Below are 26,537 nucleotides of genomic sequence, written 5' to 3' on the forward strand. Positions count from 1 at the left end.
CTTTAGTAGTCCCATCTATGTCCACTGAACCTTAGCCATAATCTTCTATCAACGTTATGTATCAACATTCTGTCAGCTTTCCCATGCCTTTTAGTTTTCGCTATAACCTTAGATCTGTCAACCCTTATAACCCTCTAAGTTGTACATCAACATTCTCTCAACGTCTCTACTGCCTCTTACTATTAGCCATAACCTTCTGTCAACGTTCTACTAGCATTCTCTCAATCTTTTGCCTTTCAGGACACCAATGAGCCTCCGGGAGTGCCCCTGTTCGGCAGCACTCTGGGGGTGGACCTTCGCCGGGGCCGCAGGCGTCACTCGGGCACGCTACAGCTGCCCCCGTTGTCATGGCGACAGGCGGAGAGGGATCTATGCCGCACGCCGGAGGACGACACCATGGCCCGGCCCACCACCCTGCCCTTCCACGCGCTGCCACAAATCAACATCACCCACGCCGACCCCGACAGGTTAGGTCACCATAGGTTATAAGTTAAGGGTTGGCAACTCCAGTCCTAGATGGCAGCAGTCCTGCTGATTTTTTGTTTTGTTCCTCAATTTGTCACTGGTTGGCCGGAAACCAGCAGACACTGCAGTCCTGGAGGACCCAAGCTGTGCATCCTTACCTGAGGTTAACCCAACGTGTTTTCTCCTGTCTGTACTAGAGCATGCTATGTTACTCTATGCTAAGGTATAATATGTGTTGGTGGAGTCCTAGAAGCATATCTGTTCTGGACATTCAGTACCAGCAAAGTGCACTTTCATCCAACAACCACTTGGTGGAGATAAAAGGATCTAATGCCGTTTGTGGTGCCTGCTTCATTTTAGGCTTGGGCGATATTCCGTATACCCGGGTATTTCAAAATACTGATGGTATGATTTTCAATACTGTGCTATGCCATAAGTTAAGTATAACTAAGAAATCAAAGATGTATCATAAATTGTATCCATCTCAGGGCTCCAGCTATGCATTTGGTTTGCTAACTTGCTAGCTATGTGGCTGGATGTCAAGATCAAGCTTGTTTACAGCAGAGACATTCAATCCCTTCCTGGATCAAGATCCATGTTGCCTAAATAGTTTTGAGTAAAAAACAAAGTATTATTAGTTGTTGAAATAGCGCCCCTTGTGTGCACTTCTGGTAATACCGTATACCCCGGAAAGGGAAAGGGGGATACCTAGTCAGTTGTGCAAATGAATGCATTCAACTGAAATGTGTCTTCCGCATTTAACTCTACCCCTCTGAATCAGCGAGGTGCAGGGGCTGCCTTAATCCACATCCACGGCGCCCGGGGAACAGTGGGTTAACTGCCTTGCTCAGGGGCAGAACTACAGATTTTTACCTTGTCAGCTCGGGGATTCGATCCAGCAACCTTTTGGTTACTGGCCCAACGTTCCTACCCGCCAGGCTATGGTATGGTACAGAAACTGTATGACGACGGTATGAAAATCAGGATGTCGCCCCACCCTACTTAATTCATGTGCTTTGAGAAGTGAGGCTGTGGTTAACTGGTGAGTTTCAGTTACTGTACAGAGTAACAGAGAGTTGTGGTTAGCCAATCAGCATCATCCAAGGTGTTCACCAATATGCCTAGTATGGCTGATACCAAACTCGAAATCCTCCTGACTTCAGCGCCTGGAGAGGCTGTTTGATGTTGTCGGCATGATGCGTAGATAATTACGGGGCTGTGTTTTTTACTGCTTGGTTCTCCTCTGTGTCTTTCTCAGTCGAACACCCACATGTACAGCAACACAGCCCCCGAACGCTGCCGCACAGCCCCCGAACGCTGCCGCACAGCCCCCGAACGCTGCCGCACAGCCCCTGAACGCTGCCGCACAGCCCCCGAACGCCGCCACTTCCATTGGAACTGTTGGATTTTCAAATCCAAAACAACGAGGTCTCAACCCCTCAGGACCTTAAAAAGGACCTCCCACTTATCACTTTCTGGGCTTGAATGGAGAGAGAGAGATGGTCCCTGAATGGAGAGAGAGAGATGGTCCCTGAATGGAGAGAGAGATGGTCCCTGAATGGAGAGAGATATGGTCCCTGAATGGAGAGAGAGATGGTCCCTGAATGGAGAGAGAGATGGTCCCTGAATGGAGAGAGAGATGGTCCCTGAATGGAGAGAGAGATGGGACTGTATGGAAGAGGGAAAGTGGGGTAGAGATTGTTTAAGTGAAACCGAGAAAGAGCTGGTAGGTAGAGAGTACTTCAGAGAAAGAGAGAGAGAGTTAGTGAAATAAAAAGATGGAGGGAGAGGCACAGAGTGTCACCCCCGGCGAATCCTTGAAGTGCTGACAGAATAATAGAGAAGAGCTAGCCAAACAGGTCTGCCAACGATAGTCTTGTTCTGTTCTCTCTGGTGTGTAGGGTCCTGTATCCTCTCTGGTGTATAGTGTACTGTATCCTCTCTGGTGTATAGCGTCCTGTATCCTCTCTGGTGTGTAGTGTACTGTATCCTCTCTGGTGTGTAGTGTACTGTATCCTCTCTGGTGTGTAGTGTCCTGTATCCTCTCTGGTGTGTAGCGTCCTGTATCCTCTCTGGTGTATAGTGTCCTGTATCCTCTCTGGTGTGTAGCGTCCTGTATCCTCTCTGGTGTATAGGGTCCTGTATCCTCTCTGGTGTGTAGTGTCCTGTATCCTCTCTGGTGTGTAGCATCCTGTATCCTCTCTGGTGTGTAGCGTCCTGTATCCTCTCTGGTGTATAGTGTCCTGTATCCTCTCTGGTGTGTAGCATCCTGTATCCTCTCTGGTGTATAGTGTCCTGTATCCTCTCTGGTGTGTAGCATCCTGTATCCTCTCTGGTGTATAGTGTCCTGTATCCTCTCTGGTGTATAGCGTCCTGTATCCTCTCTGGTGTATAGTGTCCTGTATCCTCTCTGGTGTGTAGCATCCTGTATCCTCTCTGGTGTGTAGCGTCCTGTATCCTCTCTGGTGTATAGCGTCCTGTATCCTCTCTGGTGTATAGTGTCCTGTATCCTCTCTGGTGTGTAGTGTCCTGTATCCTCTCTGGTGTGTAGTGTACTGTATCCTCTCTGGTGTATAGCGTCCTGTATCCTCTCTGGTGTATAGCGTCCTGTATCCTCTCTGGTGTGTAGCGTCCTGTATCCTCTCTGGTGTATAGTGTCCTGTATCCTCTCTGGTGTGTAGTGTACTGTATCCTCTCTGGTGTATAGTGTCCTGTATCCTCTCTGGTGTATAGTGTCCTGTATCCTCTCTGGTGTATAGTGTCCTGTATCCTCTCTGGTGTGTAGCGTCCTGTATCCTCTCTGGTGTGTAGTGTACTGTATCCTCTCTGGTGTGTAGTGTCCTGTATCCTCTCTGGTGTATAGCGTCCTGTATCCTCTCTGGTGTGTAGCGTCCTGTATCCTCTCTGGTGTGTAGTGTCCTGTATCCTCTCTGGTATATAGCGTCCTGTATCCTCTCTGGTGTGTAGTGTACTGTATCCTCTCTGGTGTGTAGTGTACTGTATCCTCTCTGGTGTGTAGTGTACTGTATCCTCTCTGGTGTATAGTGTCCTGTATCCTCTCTGGTGTGTAGTGTACTGTATCCTCTCTGGTGTGTAGTGTACTGTATCCTCTCTGGTGTGTAGTGTACTGTATCCTCTCTGGTGTATAGTGTCCTGTATCCTCTCTGGTGTGTAGTGTCCTGTATCCTCTCTGGTATATAGCGTCCTGTATCCTCTCTGGTGTGTAGTGTACTGTATCCTCTCTGGTGTGTAGTGTCCTGTATCCTCTCTGGTGTATAGTGTCCTGTGCGTGCTGTATCCTCACACTTGAGCTCCACTCATTGGGACTGAGTGAACTGGACTCTGTTCTGAACCAAGACTCTGGCTATGGAGGCTCATGGGGACCAAACAGAGCTGCAACAGAATATAGACTCAAGTGGGAATACCGATTCGGACAAGAGGACGAGCGTTTCACCCCACAACTCCCCGAAACTGTTTCGTAAGCAGGTGGTGAACAAGCGCTGTTACAGGTGCTTCTCTGTGGCCCACAACTGGTAAGGCCCTGGAGCTGTGTGTGTGTGTGTGTGTGTGTGTGTGTGTGTGTGTGTGTGTGTGTGTGTGTGTGTGTGTGTGTGTGTGTGTGTGTGTGTGTGTGTGTGTGTGTGTGTGTGTGCACGCACATGCACGTGTGTATAGCATATAGCATGGACCCTGGTCACTTCTGTGTGATTGTTTCACCCCTTTTGTAACATTTAAGCAACTTATTCCTTTTAAAGGAACTGTCTGCTGAAAATCTCACTTTTAAAAGTTTATATTCTGTGAAGTCATACCCAAATAATGTTGTTGACTCGTCTTATACTCATATATGTGGCCAAAGCATAAATGGGAGAAAAGAACACTTAAAAAACCTACCTCAAACTTGTATCTCAAACAGACCGTTTCAAAAATGCTTGCTACTTCCTCATAGAGAATGTCATCCTGCCTCATTGGCTGAGCTGGCCAATCAGCGGTCAACTCGCATGGATATTTTTTATGACCGGTATATGCCAACACCATTCTGTTGTTGGGGTACGCCCACATTGCGGATAAAGTTCAGAATTTCATGTGTGCAACATCTAAAGAACTGCATCACTATACTGAGAGCTTTGCCGTTTCTAAAAGGACGTATTTGGGTGTTTTTGGAGCCTTTGTTAATGTTTTTTCGGGGCCCCCATACTACACAACGAGGATGAGGAAGTGATTCGCTGTTTGGGGTACGTTTTTCAAAAATGTGAAATCACAAAACATTGTCTGGACCCTTCAATAACATACCATTTCTATCAAAAATAGAGATTTGATTGTAAAAAAGAGACCTTCTCCATTAAGCAACTTATGCCTCGATTGATAAGTAATTGTGTGAAATGGCACACTGTTGAAATCCATGTGTATTGGGTGTTTCAAGTATTGTAGGCCTCAAGACAAGTCAGGTTTTCCTGGAGAAAAAAATGTGAACTGAAACCATTACCTCTGTAACGATCCCGGCAGTCTGAGTCGGGTCCTGTCTGTGGACTAGTTTTTCTGTTCGTGATCTCCAGTTTCCCGAGGGTTCGGGAACGCTCCGGGGAGCTCTCTTGATTTCCGCACCTGCATCCCATCAGCAATCTGCACACCTGGTCCTGATCATCACCCTTCTTAGGCTCTGGCCTAACATCCATTCCCTGCCGGATCGTTAGCCATGAACAGTAGGTTTACCAGAGTATCAGTCTTAGAGCCTAGCGTTAGTTTTGTTGTTTTTGCACCTTGTTGGTTTGTTGCTTACTTACCCCCGTTTTGTTCCATCTGCAGTCACCCGTCCGGAACCTTCATCCAACCTCTGCCTGGTGGTCGGCGGCTGCCGACCCAGGATGGGATCAACCACTGCACCCCCAACAACTAATCAACGCCGCCCGCTCTGTTCCCTGGATTATTCAGCATCACTCTTGAATTTGTAAATAAACACTCACCTTCGTTTCAACTTACCTTGTCCTGGTCTGCTTCTGGGTTCTGGCTTTGTAACTCGTGACAACCTCAGAATCTGTGACCTAGCCTACAAATCATACAGGTTTGCTCATTAACATGTCTGTCATCATTCTTGGCCCAAAAAATATCTGCTTCTTGATATTATTATTCAACTTTAAAGCTTTTTACAGGAAAAAAAAACATTTTACAGCTGCAATATGTACAGTGAGGGAAAAAAGTATTTGATCCCCTGCTGATTTTGTACGTTTGCCCACTGACAAAGAAATGATCAATCTATAATTTTAATGGTAGGTTTATTTGAACAGTGAGAGACAGAATAACAACAAAAAAATCCAGAAAACCGCATGTCAAAAATGTTATAAATTGATTTGCATTTTAATGAGGGAAATAAGTATTTGACCCCTCTGCAAAACATGACTTAGTACTTGGTGGCAAAACCCTTGTTGGCAATCACAGAGGTCAGACGTTTCTTGTAGTTGGCCACCAGGTTTGCACACATCTCAGGAGGGATTTTGTCCCACTCCTCTTTGCAGATCTTCTCCAAGTCATTAAGGTTTCGAGGCTGACGTTTGGCAACTCGAACCTTCAGCTCCCCTCCACAGATTTTCTATGGGATTAAGGTCTGGAGACTGGCTAGGCCACTCCAGGACCTTAATGTGCTTCTTCTTGAGCCACTCCTTTGTTGCCTTGGCCATGTGTTTTGGGTCATTGTCATGCTGGAATACCCATCCACAACCCATTTTCAATGCCCTGGCTGAGGGAAGGAGGTTCTCACCCAAGATTTGACGGTACATGGCCCCGTCCATCGTCCCTTTGATGCGGTGAAGTTGTCCTGTCCCCTTAGCAGAAAAACACCCCCAAAGCATAATGTTTCCACCTCCATGTTTGACGGTGGGGATGGTGTTCTTGGGGTCATAGGCAGCATTCCTCCTCCTCCAAACACGGCGAGTTGAGTTGATGCCAAAGAGCTCCATTTTGGTCTCATCTGACCACAACACTTTCACCCAGTTCTCCTCTGAATCATTCAGATGTTCATTGGCAAACTTCAGACGGGCATGTATATGTGCTTTCTTGAGCAGGGGGACCTTGCGGGTGCTGCAGGATTTCAGTCCTTCACGGCGTAGTGTGTTACCAATTGTTTTCTTGGTGACTATGGTCCCAGCTGCCTTGAGCTCATTGACTAGATCCTCCCGTGTAGTTCTGGGCTGATTCCTCACCGTTCTCATGATCATTGCAACTCCACGAGGTGAGATCTTGCATGGAGCCCCAGGCCGAGGGAGATTGACAGTTATTTTGTGTTTCTTCCATTTGCGAATAATCGCACCAACTGTTGTCACCTTCTCACCAAGCTGCTTGGCGATGGTCTTGTAGCCCATTCCAGCCTTGTGTAGGTCTACAATCTTGACCCTGACATCCTTGGAGAGCTCTTTGGTCTTGGCCATGGTGGAGAGTTTGGAATCTGATTGATTGATTGCTTCTGTGGACAGGTGTCTTTTATACAGTTAACAAACTGAGATTAGGAGCACTCCCTTTAAGAGTGTGCTCCTAATCTCAGCTGGTTACCTGTATAAAAGACACGTGGGAGCCAGAAATCTTTCTGATTGAGAGGGGGTCAAATACTTATTTCCCTCATGAAAATGCAAATCAATTTATAACATTATTTTTGACATGCGTTTTTCTGGATTTTTGTTGTTGTTATTTTGTCTCTCACTGTTCAAATAAACCTACCATAAAAATTATAGACTGATCATTTCTTTGTCAGTGGGCAAACGTACAAAATCAGCAGGGGATCAAATACTTTTTTCCCTCATTGTAACTTTTTGGGTGACCTGACAAAGTCACATAGAATGTGAGTTATAGATCTGTCATTCTCATTGAAAGCAAGTCTAAGAAGCGGTAGATCTGTTCTATGTGCACTATTTCTATGCTTCCCGTTTTAAGTTTCGTTTTTGCCTCTTTTACTTTTGGTTTTGTGCACCATCTTCAAATAGCTGAAAATACAATATTTTTGCTTATGGAAAATATATTTTACATTTACATTTATGTCATTTAGCAGATGCTCTTATCCAGAGCGACTTACAAATTGGTGCATTCACCTTATGATAGCACTTTTTTAATTTTTAATTTTTTGAGTATATTTTTAATTTTCATTTGTTTTATTTATATATAATTAATTGAGGAACATGATAACGCTCTGAATTTATGAACGGCCTATTTCACAATTCATAACAATTTCATTGGCGTTCAAAGACAGTTACTCGATCATTACTAAATATCAGTTTAATTTGCTCTGAAATCTTTACATAGTGGCGCCGACAAGGTGGTGCAGCGCCCCTCTTATTTGGGGAGAACCCTGGCATACTGACCATATCTTGGTTTTAAACGTTTTAAATGGGCACTTCCGATATATATATATATATTGTTTTGTTTTTGTTTTTGTTTTTTCACAATGGTTTAGATGGTTCAATTTTTCTCTACACTATACTTGCTTGTTTTGTCACAAACTGAAACTAGACTAACTATTTAAATGTTTGCAACCAGGAACTGCCGGAGCAATTTCTTAAAATGTTTGTCATTTAGCAGACGCTCTTATCCAGAGCGACGTACAATTAGTACATTCATCTTAAGATAGCTAGGTGAGGCAACCACATGTCACAGCCGTAGCAAATACATTTTCCCTCAAAGTAGTTATCAGCAAATATCAGTGCTAGTAGGTGGGAGGGCCAAGAGACTAGAGGTGGCAGAAGGGAGTGCTCGGGTTGGGCTGTAGGGTTTGAGCATGGACTGACTTATTTTTTGTTGTTGCTTTTTGCCTGCCTTTGGGTGTTGTTGTTTCCTCAAACCATTTTTAATTTAGTTAGCTGGAACAATGTCCAGAATCTCCTGGCTACTGTCTTTGGAGAATATAGCAATGCTAATAGAAACGGACTGTATATTTTACCGGTGCATTCAAAAGCATGGGGAAAGGATTCTGCTCTTATTCTGGACAGAGATTCATCTGGACTTCTCTCTTTGCACTATACAAACCTCTTTACTTAATGTTATGCCGTATTCAGCAATCATCAGACAGTGGTCTTTTGCGTGTCTACCGTATGGTTCCAATGTTCAAGCTTTGCTTGGTGCGTTTGAGGAGAAGAAATGCCGCCTGGCTGTCCCCTTCTCCCTCTCTCTCGTCTGCTTCCACTCAGACGACAACAATAGTGAGCTCTGGTTGCTGTCTGACATTCACGCGTCGCTTGGGCACCCAGGAACTTGAAGTCTGCCGAAGCAGGGAGAGATGATGATGATGATGATGGAGGAGCAGGGAGAGATGATGATGATGGAGGAGCTGGGAGAGATGATGATGATGTTGATGGAGGAGCAGGGAGAGATGATGATGGAAGGGCAGGGAGAGATGATGATGATGGAGGAGCAGGGAGAGATGATGATGATGATGTTGATGGAGGAGCAGGGGAGATGATGAGGGAGGAGGAGGTGCAGGGGAGATGAGGGAGGTGCAGAGGAGATGAGGGAGGAGGAGGGGAGATGAGGGAGGAGGTGGTGCAGGGGAGATGAGGGAGGAGGAGGTGCAGGGGAGATGAGGAAGGAGGAGGAGGAGGTGCAGGGGAGATGAGGGAAGGGGAGGTGCATGGGAAATGATGTACCCCAGGTCTCCTATCTGTCACAGGGGCAGGGTGCACTTTGACTTCAGTGAGGAGGTGGTCAGGAGTCAAGCCCCCTCCTCCACTCGCAGGTGACTCGTTCTTTCTTTTTTATTTAGTTTATTTCTTCCTTTTCTTTGTTTCTGTCTGAATTATTTTCTCTCTTTCATATTTTTTTTCTCGGCAGTATGATAGTTTGTAGAATGGTTGTGTTGTAGGGTAACCGGGATCCTTGGACTGTCACGGGAACATTTACATTTACATCATTTAGCAGACGCTCTCATCCAGAGCGATTTACAGAACACTTCACATTTCCCGAAAAAATTCATTGACAAGACCCGGGAAACTACAACCTTTTCCCCCAACGTCACACTAATGCAATTCCCCAAAATACAAAAACATGCACAGCAGTAGATTAGCAGAAAATAAAATAGCACAATATCGAAACAGGTTGTGGAATGGAAGCTTTTAGCCGAGCGTATTTACTTCCCACAACGTCGCCATAAATACAAAGCACACGCATGATTGACACTGCTGGACTGCACACGCGACCGGAATGCAGTTAGGAAACCCCACATGAAACCCCTACGTATAGCCTATTTTTAGCTGTCATTGTGACTCTTCAGACAGTCACCAATTTGATAGGCCTATGCAATTCCCCTCATAGGCATCTCTGTCACAGACACGAAGTCTGTTAACAATTCAGAGGTATAAGGGGAAATTATATATTCTCCTGTCCTAGAGCCTAGGCTATTTTATATCCAGTCCCAATCCCACGAAACCCAAAATCCTGACTCTGGTCTCGCATGAAAATGCCTAACGTTTGTTCTCTAATCCACACGCAGCATAATCAAAGGACATCTCTTGCCTATGCTTGTCAACCCGCTGTCTCCTACTTGGCTGCGCATATGAGAGCGAATGTGTTACCAACAAACGGTATGATAGTGGATATGGATATTTTTTAAACAGATGGATATTTTTTAAACAGAGTTGGCCCCGTTAAGATACTTTGATATTTAAACTATTTTCACTCTTCATCTCCCCGTTATTCATGAGCTGATCTGTATAATCATCAACTCGATTTAGCCAAATATTGGAGATATTCTGTCATTTGCTGAAGGAGGTTTTCTAGCAAGCTTAGCAACTTTGGTCATTTGACTTTTGTTTGACTGCGGTTACAACGTTTGAATGATTCGACAACGCGATGAGCGTCCTGGAGCGAGCTCTGTTTCGAAATAGCCGACTTCTGCGCTGAATTAATTGAGGAACATGAAAACGCTCGGAATTTATGAACGGCCTATTTCACAATTCATAACAATTTCATTGGCGTTCAAAGACAGTTACTCGATCATGACTAAATATCCGTTTAATTTGCTCTGAAATCTTTACATAGTGGCGCCGACAAGGTGGTGCAGCGCCCCTCTTATTTGGGGAGAACCCTGGCATACTGACCATATCTTGGTTTTAAACGTTTTAAATGGGCACTTCCGATTTTTGCGGTATTTCCCCGGACACCTTCGGGATAAATATGATTTATTACCGGTATTGAAACGAATCCTTATTGTGTTGCAACATTGATTTATACTGTAAGTTATTTCAGACAGGATCACCTTTGCAGAATAATGATTTGCAAAGAGTGATAAATCAACTACTTTGGTGGACATTTGAACTAATGCATTCCTCTGTGTGTTTGCAATGTGAATCTGAGTACTTTACACATTTACAGCAAATGTACTGTACTAACATGCTGTGGTTTAGTGTAAAATTAAGCGCGTGCTGTGCATGCGTCAGTGCGTGCAGTGTGTCTGTGGGTTTTAAAAGTGTGTGCTTCAATGTGTGTGGTCTTTACGCTTGCATTTGACATCCATTATGTCGATCTGATCTCATGGTTGCTGAGAGGTGGGGGAGTAGGAAATGCCTCCGTGGGAAATGGATAACCCTACACATAGGGATTCCAGTGGGGGTAAATGCTGTTGGGCAAATATTGAGATGGGTCCATCCAGTCACAAAGGACAATCCCCACAATTCATCTGCCTCCCCAGTCCCCACAACTGAATCCTCAGACCATTGAATTAAATAGAGTAAAGAAATAGTGTTATACTGTATATCTCTATACCTCTCAGACCTTTGGGTCCTTGAAAAGCGCTATATAAATATAATATATTATCAAGAAGTATAGGCCCAACAAGGATGCTGTAGTAGTGGAAAGATCCTTGACCCATAGAACAACACAGACAGTTTATCTGATCAGACTACTGGCAATCTCATTTGTCATGACCTGATTGGCTAAGTCATTCTTTTGTCATGACCTGATTGGCTAAGTCATTCTTTTGTCATGACCTGATAGGCTAAGTCATTCTTTTGTCATGACCTGATTGGCTAAGTCATTATTTTGTCATGACCTGATTGGTTAAGTAACCCAAGACAAATTACCACTCCGGGGTGGACAATTTCGCTCTACTCTACTCTGTGAGTCTCTGCTGTGTGTAAGCCTAAAATAGGTATATCTATCTTTCTCCCATGTCCTAGCTTCGATGTGGAGAATGGCCCGTCTGCATGCTGCAGCCCCTGGGATCCCCAGGCGTCCCCTGGCACCGGCCTGGTCCTGCACCCCAACCTGGGGGCCCACGGGCAGCGCCGAGAGTCCTTCCTCTACCGCTCCGACTCGGACTACGACCTGTCGCCCAAGTCCCGCGAGTTGTCGCGTAACTCCTCAATCGTCGGCGAACTGTGAGTCAGCTTGACACATTCTAACAAATATACAGTATTGGAATATATTTGCAACTTGTTCCAATGCGTATATGCTCAGCTCAATCATATCACTCAACCTTGTTCTGTCTGAAACCCAGGGAAAGTGGTTGGTTGTATAATAATGACTTTTGTATTATTATCCAACCAATGGCTTTTATTGGCTAAGACATTTCTTTTTAGGGATTTTCAGGGTTTATATTTGAATTGCTGTTCATCCCCTTTTGATTGTTTCTCTTCAGGCATGGAGAAGACCTGATCGTGACCCCCTTTGCTCAGGTAAATGTTTTCTCTGTTCGTGAATCTACATGGAAATACATTTTTAAGAAATGTGTGGATTGTTTTAAGAAAATGACCATGGAATGATGACACGTAAGTGAACATTAGATGTGCTCTGGCTTTAGGTTCTTGCCAGTCTTCGCACAGTACGGAACAACTTCACCACCTTGACCAATGTACAATGTACCTCCAAGTAAGTGTCCCTACAGTTGTTGTTTTCTCACAGGGGCGTGATGTATGATTGTGCGCCTGTACTAAAATGTGCTTCCATCTAAAATGTAAATACATTACCAACACCCATCACTTAGTGTCACCAGTGGGTCACAGAATGAGCCACCAGCGCCTTTGTGAGTTGGGCGTTGAGGCTTCAGTCAACCACGAGGTGGCACTTGTGTCCAGTTGATGATTTCATACTGAGACGCCACACCAAAATACATTATGGTGGACTACAAACCATGTCTCATTTTACAAGGATTGACTGTACAAAACGTATTACTTTAAGCTATTTCTTAATTTATTTCATGAGGATTGACTGTACAAAACGTATTACTTTAAGCTATTTCTTAATTTATTTCATGAGGATTGACTGTACAAAACGTATTACTTTAAGCTATTTCTTAATTTATTTCATGAGGATTGATTGTACAAAACGTATTACTTTAAGCTATTTCTTAATTTATTTCATGAGGATTGATTGTACAAAACGTATTACTTTAAGCTATTTCTTAATTTATTTCATGAGGATTGATTGTACAAAACGTATTACTTTAAGCTATTTCTTAATTTATTTCATGAGGATTGATTGTACAAAACGTATTACTTTAAGCTATTTCTTAATTTATTTCATGAGGATTGATTGTACAAAAACGTATTACTTTAAGCTATTTCTTAATTTATTTCATGAGGATTGACTGTACAAAACGTATTACTTTAAGCTATTTCTTAATTTATTTCATGAGGATTGATTGTACAAAAACGTATTACTTTAAGCTATTTCTTAATTTATTTCATGAGGATTGATTGTACAAAACGTATTACTTTAAGCTATTTCTTAATTTATTTCATGAGGATTGACTGTACAAAACGTATTACTTTAAGCTATTTCTTAATTTATTTCATGAGGATTGATTGTACAAAACGTATTACTTTAAGCTATTTCTTAATTTATTTCATGAGGATTGATTGTACAAAACGTATTACTTTAAGCTATTTCTTAATTTATTTCATGAGGATTGATTGTACAAAACGTATTACTTTAAGCTATTTCTTAATTTATTTCATGAGGATTGATTGTACAAAACGTATTACTTTAAGCTATTTCTTAATTTATTTCATGAGGATTGATTGTACAAAACGTATTACTTTAAGCTATTTCTTAATTTATTTCATGAGGATTGATTGTACAAAACGTATTACTTTAAGCTATTTCTTAATTTATTTCATGAGGATTGACTGTACAAAACGTATTACTTTAAGCTATTTCTTAATTTATTTCATGAGGATTGACTGTACAAAACGTATTACTTTAAGCTATTTCTTAATTTATTTCATGAGGTTTGACTGTACAAAACGTATTACTTTAAGCTATTTCTTAATTTATTTCATGAGGATTGACTGTACAAAACGTATTACTTTAAGCTATTTCTTAATTTATTTCATGAGGATTGACTGTACAAAACGTATTACTTTAAGCTATTTCTTAATTTATTTCATGAGGATTGACTGTACAAAACGTATTACTTTAAGCTATTTCTTAATTTATTTCATGAGGATTGACTGTACAAAACGTATTACTTTAAGCTATTTCTTAATTTATTTCATGAGGATTGACTGTACAAAACGATATTACTTTAAGCTATTTCTTAATTTATTTCATGAGGATTGACTGTACAAAACGTATTACTTTAAGCTATTTCTTAATTTATTTCATGAGGATTGACTGTACAAAACGTATTACTTTAAGCTATTTCTTAATTTATTTCATGAGGATTGACTGTACAAAACGTATTACTTTAAGCTATTTCTTAATTTATTTCATGAGGATTGATTGTACAAAACGTATTACTTTAAGCTATTTCTTAATTTATTTCATGAGGATTGATTGTACAAAACGTATTACTTTAAGCTATTTCTTAATTTATTTCATGAGGATTGACTGTACAAAACGTATTACTTTAAGCTATTTCTTAATTTATTTCATGAGGATTGATTGTACAAAACGTATTACTTTAAGCTATTTCTTAATTTATTTCATGAGGATTGACTGTACAAAACGTATTACTTTAAGCTATTTCTTAATTTATTTCATGAGGATTGATTGTACAAAACGTATTACTTTAAGCTATTTCTTAATTTATTTCATGAGGATTGATTGTACAAAACGTATTACTTTAAGCTATTTCTTAATTTATTTCATGAGGATTGACTGTACAAAACGTATTACTTTAAGCTATTTCTTAATTTATTTCATGAGGATTGATTGTACAAAACGTATTACTTTAAGCTATTTCTTAATTTATTTCATGAGGATTGATTGTACAAAACGTATTACTTTAAGCTATTTCTTAATTTATTTCATGAGGATTGATTGTACAAAACGTATTACTTTAAGCTATTTCTTAATTTATTTCATGAGGATTGATTGTACAAAACGTGTCTTAGTTTGTATGGCTGCCAAGCATGTGCACTGTTGTACTTATAATGTTGAAATCCAAGTAGGAATGATGTATTAGATATGAATTGTTAAAACATATTTCTGTATATACACTGAGTGTACAAAACATTAGGAACACCTGCTCTTTCCATGACATAGACTGACCAGGTGAATCCAGGTGAAAGCGATGATCCGTTATTGATGTCACCTGTTAAATCCACTTCAATCAGTGTAGATGAAGGGAAGGAGACAGGTTAATGAGACATGGATTGTGTATGTGTGCCATTCAGAGGGTGAATGGGCAAGACAAAATATTTAAGTGCCTTTGAACGGGGTATGGTAGTAGGTGCCAGGCGCACCGGTTTGAGTGTGTCAAGAACTGCAACGATGCTGGGTTTTTCATGCTCAACAGTTTCCTGTGTGTATCAATAATGTTCCACCACCCAAAGGACATCCAGCCAACTTGACACAACTGTGGGAAGCACTGGAGTCAACAAGGGCCATCATCCCTGTGGAACGCTTCCGATACCTTGTACAGTCCATGCCCTGATGAATTGAGGCTGTTCTGAGGGCAAAAGGGGGTGCAACTCAATATTAGGAAGATGTGCCTAATGTTTTGTCGACTCAGTGTATATTATATTGTATGTGTATGCTATACTGAACAAAAATATAAACGCAACAATTTCAACAATTTTACTGAGTTACAGCTTATATAAGGAAATCCGTCAATTTAAATAAATTCATTAGGCCCTAATCTATGGATTTCACATGACTGGGCAGGGGCACAGCCATGGGTGGGCCTGGGAGGGCATAGGCCCACCCACTTGGAAGCAAGGGCCACCCACTGGGGAGCCAGGCCCAGCCAATCAGAATAAGTTTTTCCTAACAAAAGGGCTTTATTACAGACAGAAATACTCCTCAGTTTCATCAGCTGTCCGGGTGGCTGGTCTCAGACGATCCTGCAGGTGAAGAAACTGGATGTGGAGGTCCTGGGCTGGCGTGGTTACACGTGGTCTGCGGTTGTGAGTCCGGTTGGATGTACTGCCAAATTCTCTAAAACGATGTTGGAGGTGGCTTATGGTAGAGAAATTAACATTAAATTATCTGGCAACAGCTCTGGTGGACCTTCCTGCAGTCAGCATGTCAATTGCACACTCCCTCAAAACTTGAGACATCTGTGGCATTGTGTTGTGTGACAAAACTGCACATTTTAGAGTGGCCTTTTATTATCCCCAGCACAAGGTGCACCTGTGTAATGATCATGCCGTTTAATCAGCTTCTTGATATGCCACACCTGTCAGGTGGATGGATTATATTGGCAAAGGAGAAATGCTCACTAACAGGGATGTAAACACATTTGTGCACAAAAAGAGATAAATAAGCTTTTTATGTGCGTATGAATTTTTTTAGGGATCTACTATTTCAGCTCATGAAACATGGTACCAACACTTTACATGTTGCGTTTATATTTTTGTTCATTATATATACACACTAATATCAGGTAGATATATTTCAAAACTTCATATACAATACAATAGGCAAAGTGATTGTATCATGAATACTAAATCCTAAAAGCTCAATACTTAAGCTATTACCTGTGGCAGACACACTACGATAGGTTTTAAGAACAGAATTTGACTCGCAGGTCATTGACTGTTGTATGACCTTCAGACCATGAGGAAATATTGACCCCAAACACAGACATGGATATGAGGGTTAACACAGAGCTGATAGTAATGAACTTTATTCAGATGCCATGAGTGTGTGTGTGTGTGTGTGTGTGTGTGTGTGTGTGTGTGTGTGTGTGTGTGTGTGTGTGTGTGTGTGTGTGTGTGTGTGTGTGTGTGTGTGTGAGAGTGAGAGAGAGAGAGAGAGAGCGAGATCCTTTTAATCCAGATATCCCGTGTTTCGCTCCACCTTGTTTTAGGAGATCACCTGCTGGCCCCCAGCCTCCCGTCACCAGAGTCTGTCAGTCAGGTGAGCTCTCTGATGATGCCCATTCCAAACACTGTATACTACTTAACCCATCCCCTTAGTAACATTACATTAATGAGGAATCACTGAAATTACATTCAAAGGATGAGTATACATTCTATGACTTGCTATAAGCATTCAAAGCTATTCACGGCATTACACGCAGGTGGTCATAGAACATATCTACTTTTTTTCAGAAGACCCAAAACATAAGTGTATGTTGCCAAAAGGCAGGGTGATTTGGTGCCACAGACAGACAGACAGACAGACAGACAGACTGACTGACTGACTGACTGACTGACTGACTGACTGACTGACTGACTGACTGACTGACAGACAGACAGACAGACAGACAGACAGACAGACAGACAGACAGACAGACAGACAGACAGACAGACAGACAGACAGACAGACAGACAGACAGACAGACAGACAGACAGACAGGCAGGCAAATAGACACAGCCAAAGAGGGAGGGATGGAACATAAAAACATGGACATAAAAACAAGCTGCCCTCCAGACCCGGGTTCAAACAGTATTAGTTTTCCTTTCAAACACTGTGCGTTTTGATTGAGCTTCCCTGGCTCAATGGAACCAATGGAATCATTCCAAAAGTGCAAACTCTACCCGTCTAACACTCCAGACTGGCTCAAGCAAATGTTAATTTGAAAGAAAACAAACTATTTGATCCCAGGTTTGCTCCCCTCACATCTGAAGGGTGCAATGATGTCATAATCACAGGAAATGAACCGTGATGACTTAACAACAACACAAAACTTCCCTTGCTCTGACATCACAATCAAGAGAGAGGGGATGAGATAGAAAGTCTGAGAAGAGAAAAAGTGATAGACTTGAGAAGCGGTTTCTCCAGTCTGCCCAGATAAAAACGTGGAGGAAGAAGGGGGGATGTTTTGGGTTCCTGTTTGGTGGGTCTGTCCAGGTCCATTGACGTCAGACGGGCCCACAAATGGCCCCTCGGCACATCCTATCACCACAGATGTGTGGACGTTCAGGAAAAAAATACAAGATAAGACAATTCTGAGGAGTGTTGAATTGTCCTTCCATCATGTGCGCACGCAGAGGCAGGCACACATACCACCACACCAACTCTGTGGAAAAGGGTATGCTGAAACTAACCAAAGGAGGGTAAAGGACCCACAAGTAAACACAATGTACACACAGACAGAACCAGAATGGAAAGCTTGGTGTATATCTGACGCACACACACACACACACACATTATTCCACTAACACTGTTTAACACTAGCAAGGATACCATGAAACCTATCTGGTTGCATTCAGCATTCTGATGCCCCTCTCAAAATGGTAGTAGGTGCCAGATTTTAGCATCTTTTTGTTGTTGTTGTTGTTGTTGAAATAAATGTAACCTATACCAGGTAAGTTGACTGAGAACACATTCTCATTTACAGCAACGACCTGGGGAATAGTTACAGGGGAGGGGGGTGAGGGCCAGATTGGGAGGTTAGCACCCCTACTCAAGTCTACATCCATCACTCTTCAAACCTCGACCCTAAATGCCTTTGTAGGAACTCAACGGATGATGACAACTTCACTAACAATTCATTGTTAATACTGATTTTGAACCATAACAATGAACAAACGTGCCAATAGGAAAGAACCTTGCATCCTCCCATTGCTATCCAGCTCTGTCTTCTGTTTGTCAAAGCCAATAGAATTTCATCGACAGGAAATGGAAAAGAAAGGGAGAACAGATTCTTCCTGTTTTGCGTCCGTGTTTTGTTAGATTAGGCAGTAGTCTCTTTCATTAATGAACCACATCATTATGGAGAAGGATACCTGCGTTTCTCCAATGTTTGCCCAGTGCATGATGCTTTACAGGAACCAGAGAGATGGAGCATGTTTTGCATGAGAGTGAGAGAGAACCTTCTGAGACTGCATAGGGCCAAGGGAAACTGTCTGGATAAAGGCCTTTTTGTCAGGGAAATACGTGGTTCTGACATCTTTTGACAGACAATGATCACAATTCAGTATTCTACCTTTAACGGCTACACTCTTAGAAAAAAAGGTGCTAAAAGGGTTCTACTTGGAACCAAAAAGGGTTCTCTTATGGGGACAGACAAAGAACGCCAGGTCGCAGTTGTAAATGAGAACTTGTTCTCAACTGGCTTACCTGAAATAAAAGGGTGAAATAAAGAAAGAAATCTAAGAGTGTATCACTGGGCATTAGTGCAATATTACCTCGGCGTGTAAGCTAGTTGGGGGATACATGGTTGGGTCTGAAAGCATAAGCTGGGATTGTGGCAAGCTGGTTTGTTCATCTTCTTAAGAGGGGATGGTAACGTTTTAACTGACGCCCTTTGAGCGGCCTCTCAGAAAATTGATGTTTACTGTACAAGTGACTGTATGAATGGGACCCTTAGGGATGTTTACACAGTGTTTCTGTCCTTCCAATGCCATACAAAAATACTACTTAGAATGCATGCCCAATGCGTTACTTAATTTTACTACTGTGGACTTTGGAACAGAGCATGTGTCTTGAAGAGTTTGTATTTTTGTAGGCTTTGATGGGGGAAATCTTAACCGAAGATATGTGCATGAAACTCAAGCTCAAAGTTTCTCAGGTGTTGGGTAGAATGTTTGTGCATACTTTGTATGCCTGTGTGTGTGCGTGTGTATGCCTGTGTGTGTGCGTGAACGTGTGAATGTTTCTGTGTCAGACAGACATAAGTTTGACATCTTTGTTTATGCACAGTATCTTTGGAGGCAGCTGTGTGTGTTTACATCAAACAGCCTAGACCAGGGTTCCCCAACCGGTAGGATGTTTTAGTCAAACATTATATCTGTTTGGGCTTCTTGCGGTCAGTCTTCTGTCTACAAATTATTTGTAATTATGTTCCGGCCCCCTGACCCTCCGCTCAAGAGAAAATCTGAATCTAGTTGATGATCCCTGGCCTGACCTCTACTGTATGCTGAATGTTTATCTCAGTATGCCCTTTCCCAAAGGCAGAGACACGTGACTCTGTAAAATGAGATAACTCAACAAGACAATACATTACTAACATACACATTCCTAGCCCAGAAACCAAACACACACTTGACTGCGTAATTCGCAATGGGTGTGGGTCAAAACATCCACCTTCTGTTTCATATTGTAAACCATGAGAGGTTGATTAGTGCGTAGCGGAATGTAAAACAGGTGACTGAAACAGGGGGGTTTATTCCTTCAAATTCTGCTTTGATGTCACTAAGCAATTGCAGACAAGTATATGCAATTATAGTCAATGAAAATGTGTATATACAGTATGCCTAAGTTGAGTACATTTGTGCATGTCCTCATTTTGTGTGTGTACACCTTTGTGTGTGTTGTCGAGTCAATTGACAGCACATAAGACTTCACTCTTCAGTCAGTTATACAGCAGTCCTGTCCAGTGTTAGTCCACTCCTTCATGGCAAATCCATGTCGTGTTTTCCCTGTGTCGGGCCCAGAGGACAGGGATCCGGAGGTGTGAGAACAATTGTGTGTGCGGGTGTGTTTGTGGCAGGGAGGGTGTCAAACTCAGCAGACTTGACTGTTGTTTTGTTTAAAGAAATTGTGCCGCACTTGTAAATTCAAATTCCCCCATCAATCTAGTTTATGAACTGATGATGAACGTGAGAAAATACTTGTTTTCCTGTGCATTCAGTGGAGTGGATTTGTGGTAATTTCCCCAATCTACTCATCAGCTGTCCACATCTTGACATAAATCTTGTAGATGTCGTCAACAACATGTCAACAAGAAATGCTTATTGCGTTAGTGTGTCCATTTTTCCAGACTTCTGGATGACTCCTAGGTGATCAGGACAGGTCGTCATTGGCTCATCCGATCTCCCCTCACGTCTCTATTAGAAGAATCAGACAAACAGGTTGAAGGTGGAGGCCTCTCTCTCTCTCTCTCTCTCTCTCTCTCTCTCTCTCTCTCTCTCTCTCTCTCTCTCTCTCTCTCTCTCTCTCTCTCTCTCTCTCTCGCTCTCTCTCTCTCTCTCTCTCGCTCTGTGTCCTCTCTCTCTCTCTCTCTCTCTCTCTCTCTCGCTCTGTGTCCTTCTCTCTCTCTCTCTCTTTCTGACTATTTCTCTTCTCTCTCTCCGGGCAGGAGGCTTGACACTTGGGTGATTCGCTGTTGTCTATCGCTCGCTTCCTTCCCCTGGCCATCAGGACACTTGTGGAGGACAGACTAACACAAACAACCAAAGGGAAGTTTGTGTGACTGTTTGTGACTCCCTCTGCTGTGAGGTGGGAGGGGTGAGACGTGTGCGTGCAGATACTTCAGAACCGTTTGCTTTCTTCCAGCCAGACTAAGTCAAACCTACCTCCATAGCCCGGGTTGTGTTCATTAGGGAACAACGTTTCAGAGACTACCTCCTTGTTTCACTCCGTTTCTGAGTGTTTTCGTCTACTTTGTGCCTATTGAACATGACCCCCGTAGATCCGAAACCCTAGACACTGTCGTGCTTGAAAAGCCCAGGAGGCCGGCCGTTGCAGCCCATTCTAACGTTCAATCAAACAGTAACTGAATGCCTGTGACGGTCTGCCTGTTTTACTGTATATAGCAAGCCACGGCCGCGTGACTCACTGTCTGTAGGAGTGAACCAATTGGATGTCTCTTACAGACCGTGAGTCACGTGGCCGTGGCTTGCTATATAAAACAGGCAGACGGGCATCAAGGTATTCAGTTACTGTTCGATTGAACGTTAGAATGGGCAAAACAAGTGACCTAAGCGACTTTGAGCGTGGTATGATTGTCGGTGCCAGGCGCACCGGATCCAGTATCTCAGAAACGTCCGGCCTCCTGGGCTTTTCACGCACGACAGTATCTACGGTTTACTGAGAATGGTGCGACACACAAAAAACATCCAATCAGCGGCAATCCTGTGGGCGAAATCAGCTTGTTGATGAGAGAGGTCGAAGGAGAATGGCAATAATCATGTAAGCTAACAGGAGGGCCACAAACACACAAATAATGCGCAGTACCACAGGGGTGTGCAGAACGGCATCTCGGAACGCACAACTCGTCGATCCTTGTCATGGATGGGCTATTGCAGCAGACGACCACACTGGGTTCCACTCAGATCAGCTAAAAACAAGAAGAAGCGGCTCCAGTGGGCATGTGATCACCAACACTGGACAACTGAGGAGTGGAAAAACATTGCCTGGAACATGACAGCGAGTTCAGTTTACTTGAATGGTCTGCGCAGTCCTCAGACCTCAACCCAATAGAGCATCTTTTGGGTTGAGATGGAACGGCCTGTTCACAGCATGAATGTACCCTGTCCAATCTGCAGCAACTGCATGAAGCCATTGCGTCAGCAAGGGCCAACATCCCTGTGGAACGTTTCTGACACCTTGTAGAGTGGGTCAGGAGACGTTTCACAATGTCAACAGTCAACGGTGGCGGGCATGACGCATTACCTTGTCACAACACAACTGATTGGCTCAAAAGAATTAAGAAGGAAAGAAATTCCACATATTATATTTTTAAGAAGGCTCACCTGTAAATTGCAATGCATTCCAGGTGACTACCTCATGAAGCTGATTGAGAGAATGCCAAGAGTGTGCAAAGCTGTCATCAAGGCAAAGGGTGGCTATTTGAAGAATCTCAAATAGAAAATATATTTTGATTTGTTTAACACTTTTTTGGTTACTACATGATTCCATATGTGTTATTCCATATTTTTGATGTCTTCACTATTATTCTACAATGTAAAAAATAGTAAAAATGAAAGAAAAACCCTTGAATGAGTAGGTGTTCTAAAACTTTGACTGGTAGTGTATAACATCAAAGGCCACTTGATAATTGATTGCTACGTTTTTTTAACATTGGTATCCAGCCACCCTATACAAAGGCAATAGTTTTAAATCTCCAAGGTACTCCGGTTAATATTTATTAGCTTTTACTATAAGCTCTACAACTTCTTTCTCAGAAGTCAAAAATGTGTTTACTCGATATAGTCACTCAGGGCTCAGAGTTCTTTCCTGATCACAGGAAAAACCTGAACAGGAAAAACTCCCGGCCCCTTGTTATAGCACATTTACTGAGTTTTGGGGCATGGCTACTGCACTTGCCTGTAAATGAACTGGTCCATAGCATGGCCCATAGAATGACATAGAAGTGATTTATAAGGTCACTTTGCCATGGCCAGCCCTCCAGTTGGCTTCCTTCGCTCAGTTTGGTCTAATGTATAGGTTTGACCAGTTATGTCATGTCTTCATTGAGGCGTGAAGGTAGGGGTGGAGAGGGGGGTTTAAGGGGAGAGAAAGGGGCAGTGTGAGGTGGCTGGTGGACGGAGGTGGGCTGTGGGGGCGGATGCCCAGGCCTGCCCTAGTTTTATTTATTTTAATGAGTCTCTCAGGTCCACTGTTACAGTGGCTTGCGAAAGTATTCACCTCCCTTGGCATTTTTCCTATTTTGTTCCTTACAACCTGGAATTAAAATAGATTTTTGGGGGGTTTGTATCATTTGATTTACACAACATGCCTACCACTTTGAAGATGCAAAATATTTTTTATTGTGAAACAAACAAGAAATAAGACAAGAAAACTTGAGCGTGCATAACTATTCACCCCCCCCCCCCCCAAAGTCAATACTTTGTAGAGCCACCTTTTGCAGCAATTACAGCTGCAAGTCTCTTGGGGTATGTCTCTATAAGCTTGGCACATCTAGCCACTGGGATTTCTGACCATTCTTCAAGGCAAATCTTCTCCAGCTCCTTCAAGTTGGATGGGTTCCGCTGGTGTACAGCAATCTTTAAGTCATACCACAGATTCTCAATTGGATTGAGGTCTGGGCTTTGACTAGGCCATTCCAATACATTTAAATGTTTCCCCTTAAACCACTCGAGTGTTGCTTTAGCAGTATGCTTAGGGTCATTGTCCTGCTGGAAGGTGAACCTCCGTCCCAGTCTCAAATGTCTGGAAGACTGAAACAGGTTTCCCTCAAGAATTTCCCTGTATTTAACGCCATCCATCATTCCTTCAATTCTGACCAGTTTCCCAGTCCCTGCCGATGAAAAACATCCCCACAGCATGATGCTGCCTCCACCATGCTTCACTGTGGGGATGGTGTTCTCGGGGTGATGAGAGGTGTTGGGTTTGCGCCAGACATAGCGTTTTCCTTGATGGCCAAAAAGCTCAATTTTAGTCTCATCTGACCAGAGTACCTTCTTCCATATATTCGGGGAGTCTCCCACATGCCTTTTGGCAAACACCAAACGTGTTTGCTTATTTTATTCTTTAAGCAATGGCTTTTTTCTGGCCACTCTTCCGTAAAGCCCAGCTCTGTGGAGTGTACGGCTTAAAGTGGTCCTATGGACAGATACTCCAATCTCCGCTGTGGAGCTTTGCAGCTCCTTCAGGGTTATCTTTGGTCTCTTTGTTGCCTCTGATTAATGCCCTCCTTGCCTGGTCCGTGAGTTTTGGTGGGCGGCCCTCTCTTGGCAGGTTTGTTGTGGTGCCATATTCGTTACATTTTTTAATAATGGATTTAATGGTGCTCCGTGGGATGTTCAAAGTTTGTCCCTGACCTGTTTGGAGAGCTTCATGGTGCCGCTTGCTTGGTGGTGTTGCAGACTCTCGGGCCTTTCAGGACAGGTGTGTGTATATATACTCAGATCATGTGACAGATCATGTGACACTTAGATTGCACACAGGTGGACTTTATTTAACTAATTATGTGACTTCTGAAGGTAATTGGTTGCACCAGATCTTATTTAGGGGCTTCATAGCAAGTTATTTTTTTTCATTTCACTTCACCAATTTTGACTATTTTGTGTATGTTCATTACATGAAATCCAAATAAAAATCTATTTAAATTACAGGTTGTAATGCATCAAAATAGGAAAAACACCAAGGGGGATGAATACTTTTGCAAGGCACTGAATTTGATATTGTTCTGCTGTTTTAATTTGTCTAATTTAGGAGACGTATTTTATCTTTCTCACCTTTTATTATTTGATTTATTAGAAATGAATCCCGTGTAAGAAATGTGCTCTATAAATAAAGTTAGATTTGATTTAGTGGGTGTTACTGATGGGTCTCTGACAGAGGCTGGTTTGTGGGCCGGAGAGAGGGAACGAGGGAGAGAGAGAGATGGAGAGGAGAGAGGACTGAGAGAGAGGAGAGCAAGAGAGAGGACAGCGGGCTGAGTCTACACTGAGGCCTGTTGTCCTCCCAGGCTCCCAGCATATGGCCGAAGCATTAAGACCGACTGTGTCTGGCTGCGAATAAAAGAAGACCTCAGTCTGTCTGAAAAAAAGGCCTGTCATCTGGAAAAGTATGTCGCGATCTGTCTCTGAGTTAAGTTTCAGAACCCAGTAATGCGTCATGCCCGCCACCGTTGACTGTTGACATTGTGAAACGTCTCCTGACCCATATAGCGGTGCATTTATAATCAAGTAGGTACTAGGGTCCTTTCTGTTCTCGGTTGAGTTCAAACACTACAACTCCTTACTACAAGAAGTGAAACATTGTATGTGTCAAAACCTCAATGCATATTTTGTCACGATGACTCACAACACTAGATTGTGCCGCACATTTTGCAAGTCTTTGGCCAACTGCTCAGTTCTGCTTTCATCCCAACATACCTTTCCTGTTCTGGTTTCATCCCAACATACCTTTCCTGTAAATTATGTTTTTTTATATAGGGCCACAAGCTTTTTCTGACCACATGACTTGACTCTGAAATATTCTGGGCCCTAAGTAATTCACCTACCAGAGTTTGTCGTGGTCAGGTGACGTTGTCATGTACACCTCCCTAATAACTCCTGTATGTGAACAGAATGAACCAACCAACCGCCACTTATTTCTCCTATGAAGGGAATCACATAACAGGCAGTTTAGATGATTCAGTCAGTGGTCTTTGATGTTGGTGGACCGACTGCACTATGAAACCCTCTAATATCTCTTTATACATCCTCCATGGAGGGAAAAGGCAGGATGTGGTTGCACCTTCTTGGCACGTCTCGCCCCCCCGACCACTCGGGCCAGACAGCTGCTTTGTGGTGCCTGCTGGGTTTCAGCAACACACCCCCTTATGAAGGATCCCCTTTGATGAAGCTGTGGCACGTTTCTTGCTTAGCTTGGGGAGCTAACAAAAGTCTTCAGATCTTAGTCAAGGTTGCGCATCACCTTTTGATGTGGCACATTTCACTCTGATCCGCCGCTACGACACCTGTGTGTGACCAACCAGGATTCAAACCCGGGTCTCCTGCATGCCACAAGACTCTAACTCCTCTGAGCTAAAGCCTGACATTCGCTTGAGGAGCTAACACAAGTCTTCAGGTCTTAGACAATTATTCTCATCACGCAAGCATAGTTCACCTAACCACCCCTGTTATACATGGGTATAGTCCAGTCTCCATGAAAGAGGTAGAGTGAACATAAGTGCCTCTGCGGTTACTCACCTTCTGTTTTTTTGAGGGGGAACTCTTATTTCATGGCCTCTCTTTTTAACATTACACCAGTTTATAGGTGACATGACGGTGCCGTCACTGTGATGTCAAAGCGCTTTGATCTCTTATCCGAGTTATTGATGCAAGTCGTTGTAACACACACTGGTTTGTTCCGTTGTGCGAAGCACATGGGTCCAATCGGTTCCATATGTGAAGCCTTCAAAGTGTATGCACTCACTAACTGTAAGTCGCTCTGGATAAGAGCGTCTGCTAAATGACTAAAATGTAAAATGTAAAAAATGGGATTCCCACAGAAAACGTTCAAAGGCAGAGTAGACTTTTCGGTGCGTACTCATTTGTTGCTGAGAATGTTGCAGAACAGAGTCCCCATTCCCT

The 26,537-nt window shown here is 42.9% G+C and overlaps 1 protein-coding gene across 2 annotated transcripts in view; it reads left to right on the forward strand.

Annotated features, from left to right (window-relative positions):
* LOC121580672 (cAMP-specific 3',5'-cyclic phosphodiesterase 4B) overlaps positions 1 to 26,537 on the forward strand; it is a 112,289-nt gene that overhangs the window by 47,500 nt on the left and 38,252 nt on the right. For both annotated transcript variants that reach the window (XM_041895650.1, XM_041895651.1), the window contains exons 3-7: positions 241 to 467; positions 11,613 to 11,813; positions 12,074 to 12,110; positions 12,236 to 12,303; positions 16,691 to 16,740. In XM_041895650.1, the coding sequence (XP_041751584.1) occupies positions 241 to 467; positions 11,613 to 11,813; positions 12,074 to 12,110; positions 12,236 to 12,303; positions 16,691 to 16,740 (583 nt within the window). The remainder of the gene's footprint in view (positions 1 to 240; positions 468 to 11,612; positions 11,814 to 12,073; positions 12,111 to 12,235; positions 12,304 to 16,690; positions 16,741 to 26,537) is intronic.

Source organism: Coregonus clupeaformis, chromosome 14 (genome assembly GCF_020615455.1).
Source record: "Coregonus clupeaformis isolate EN_2021a chromosome 14, ASM2061545v1, whole genome shotgun sequence".
Lineage (NCBI taxonomy): Eukaryota > Metazoa > Chordata > Actinopteri > Salmoniformes > Salmonidae > Coregonus > Coregonus clupeaformis.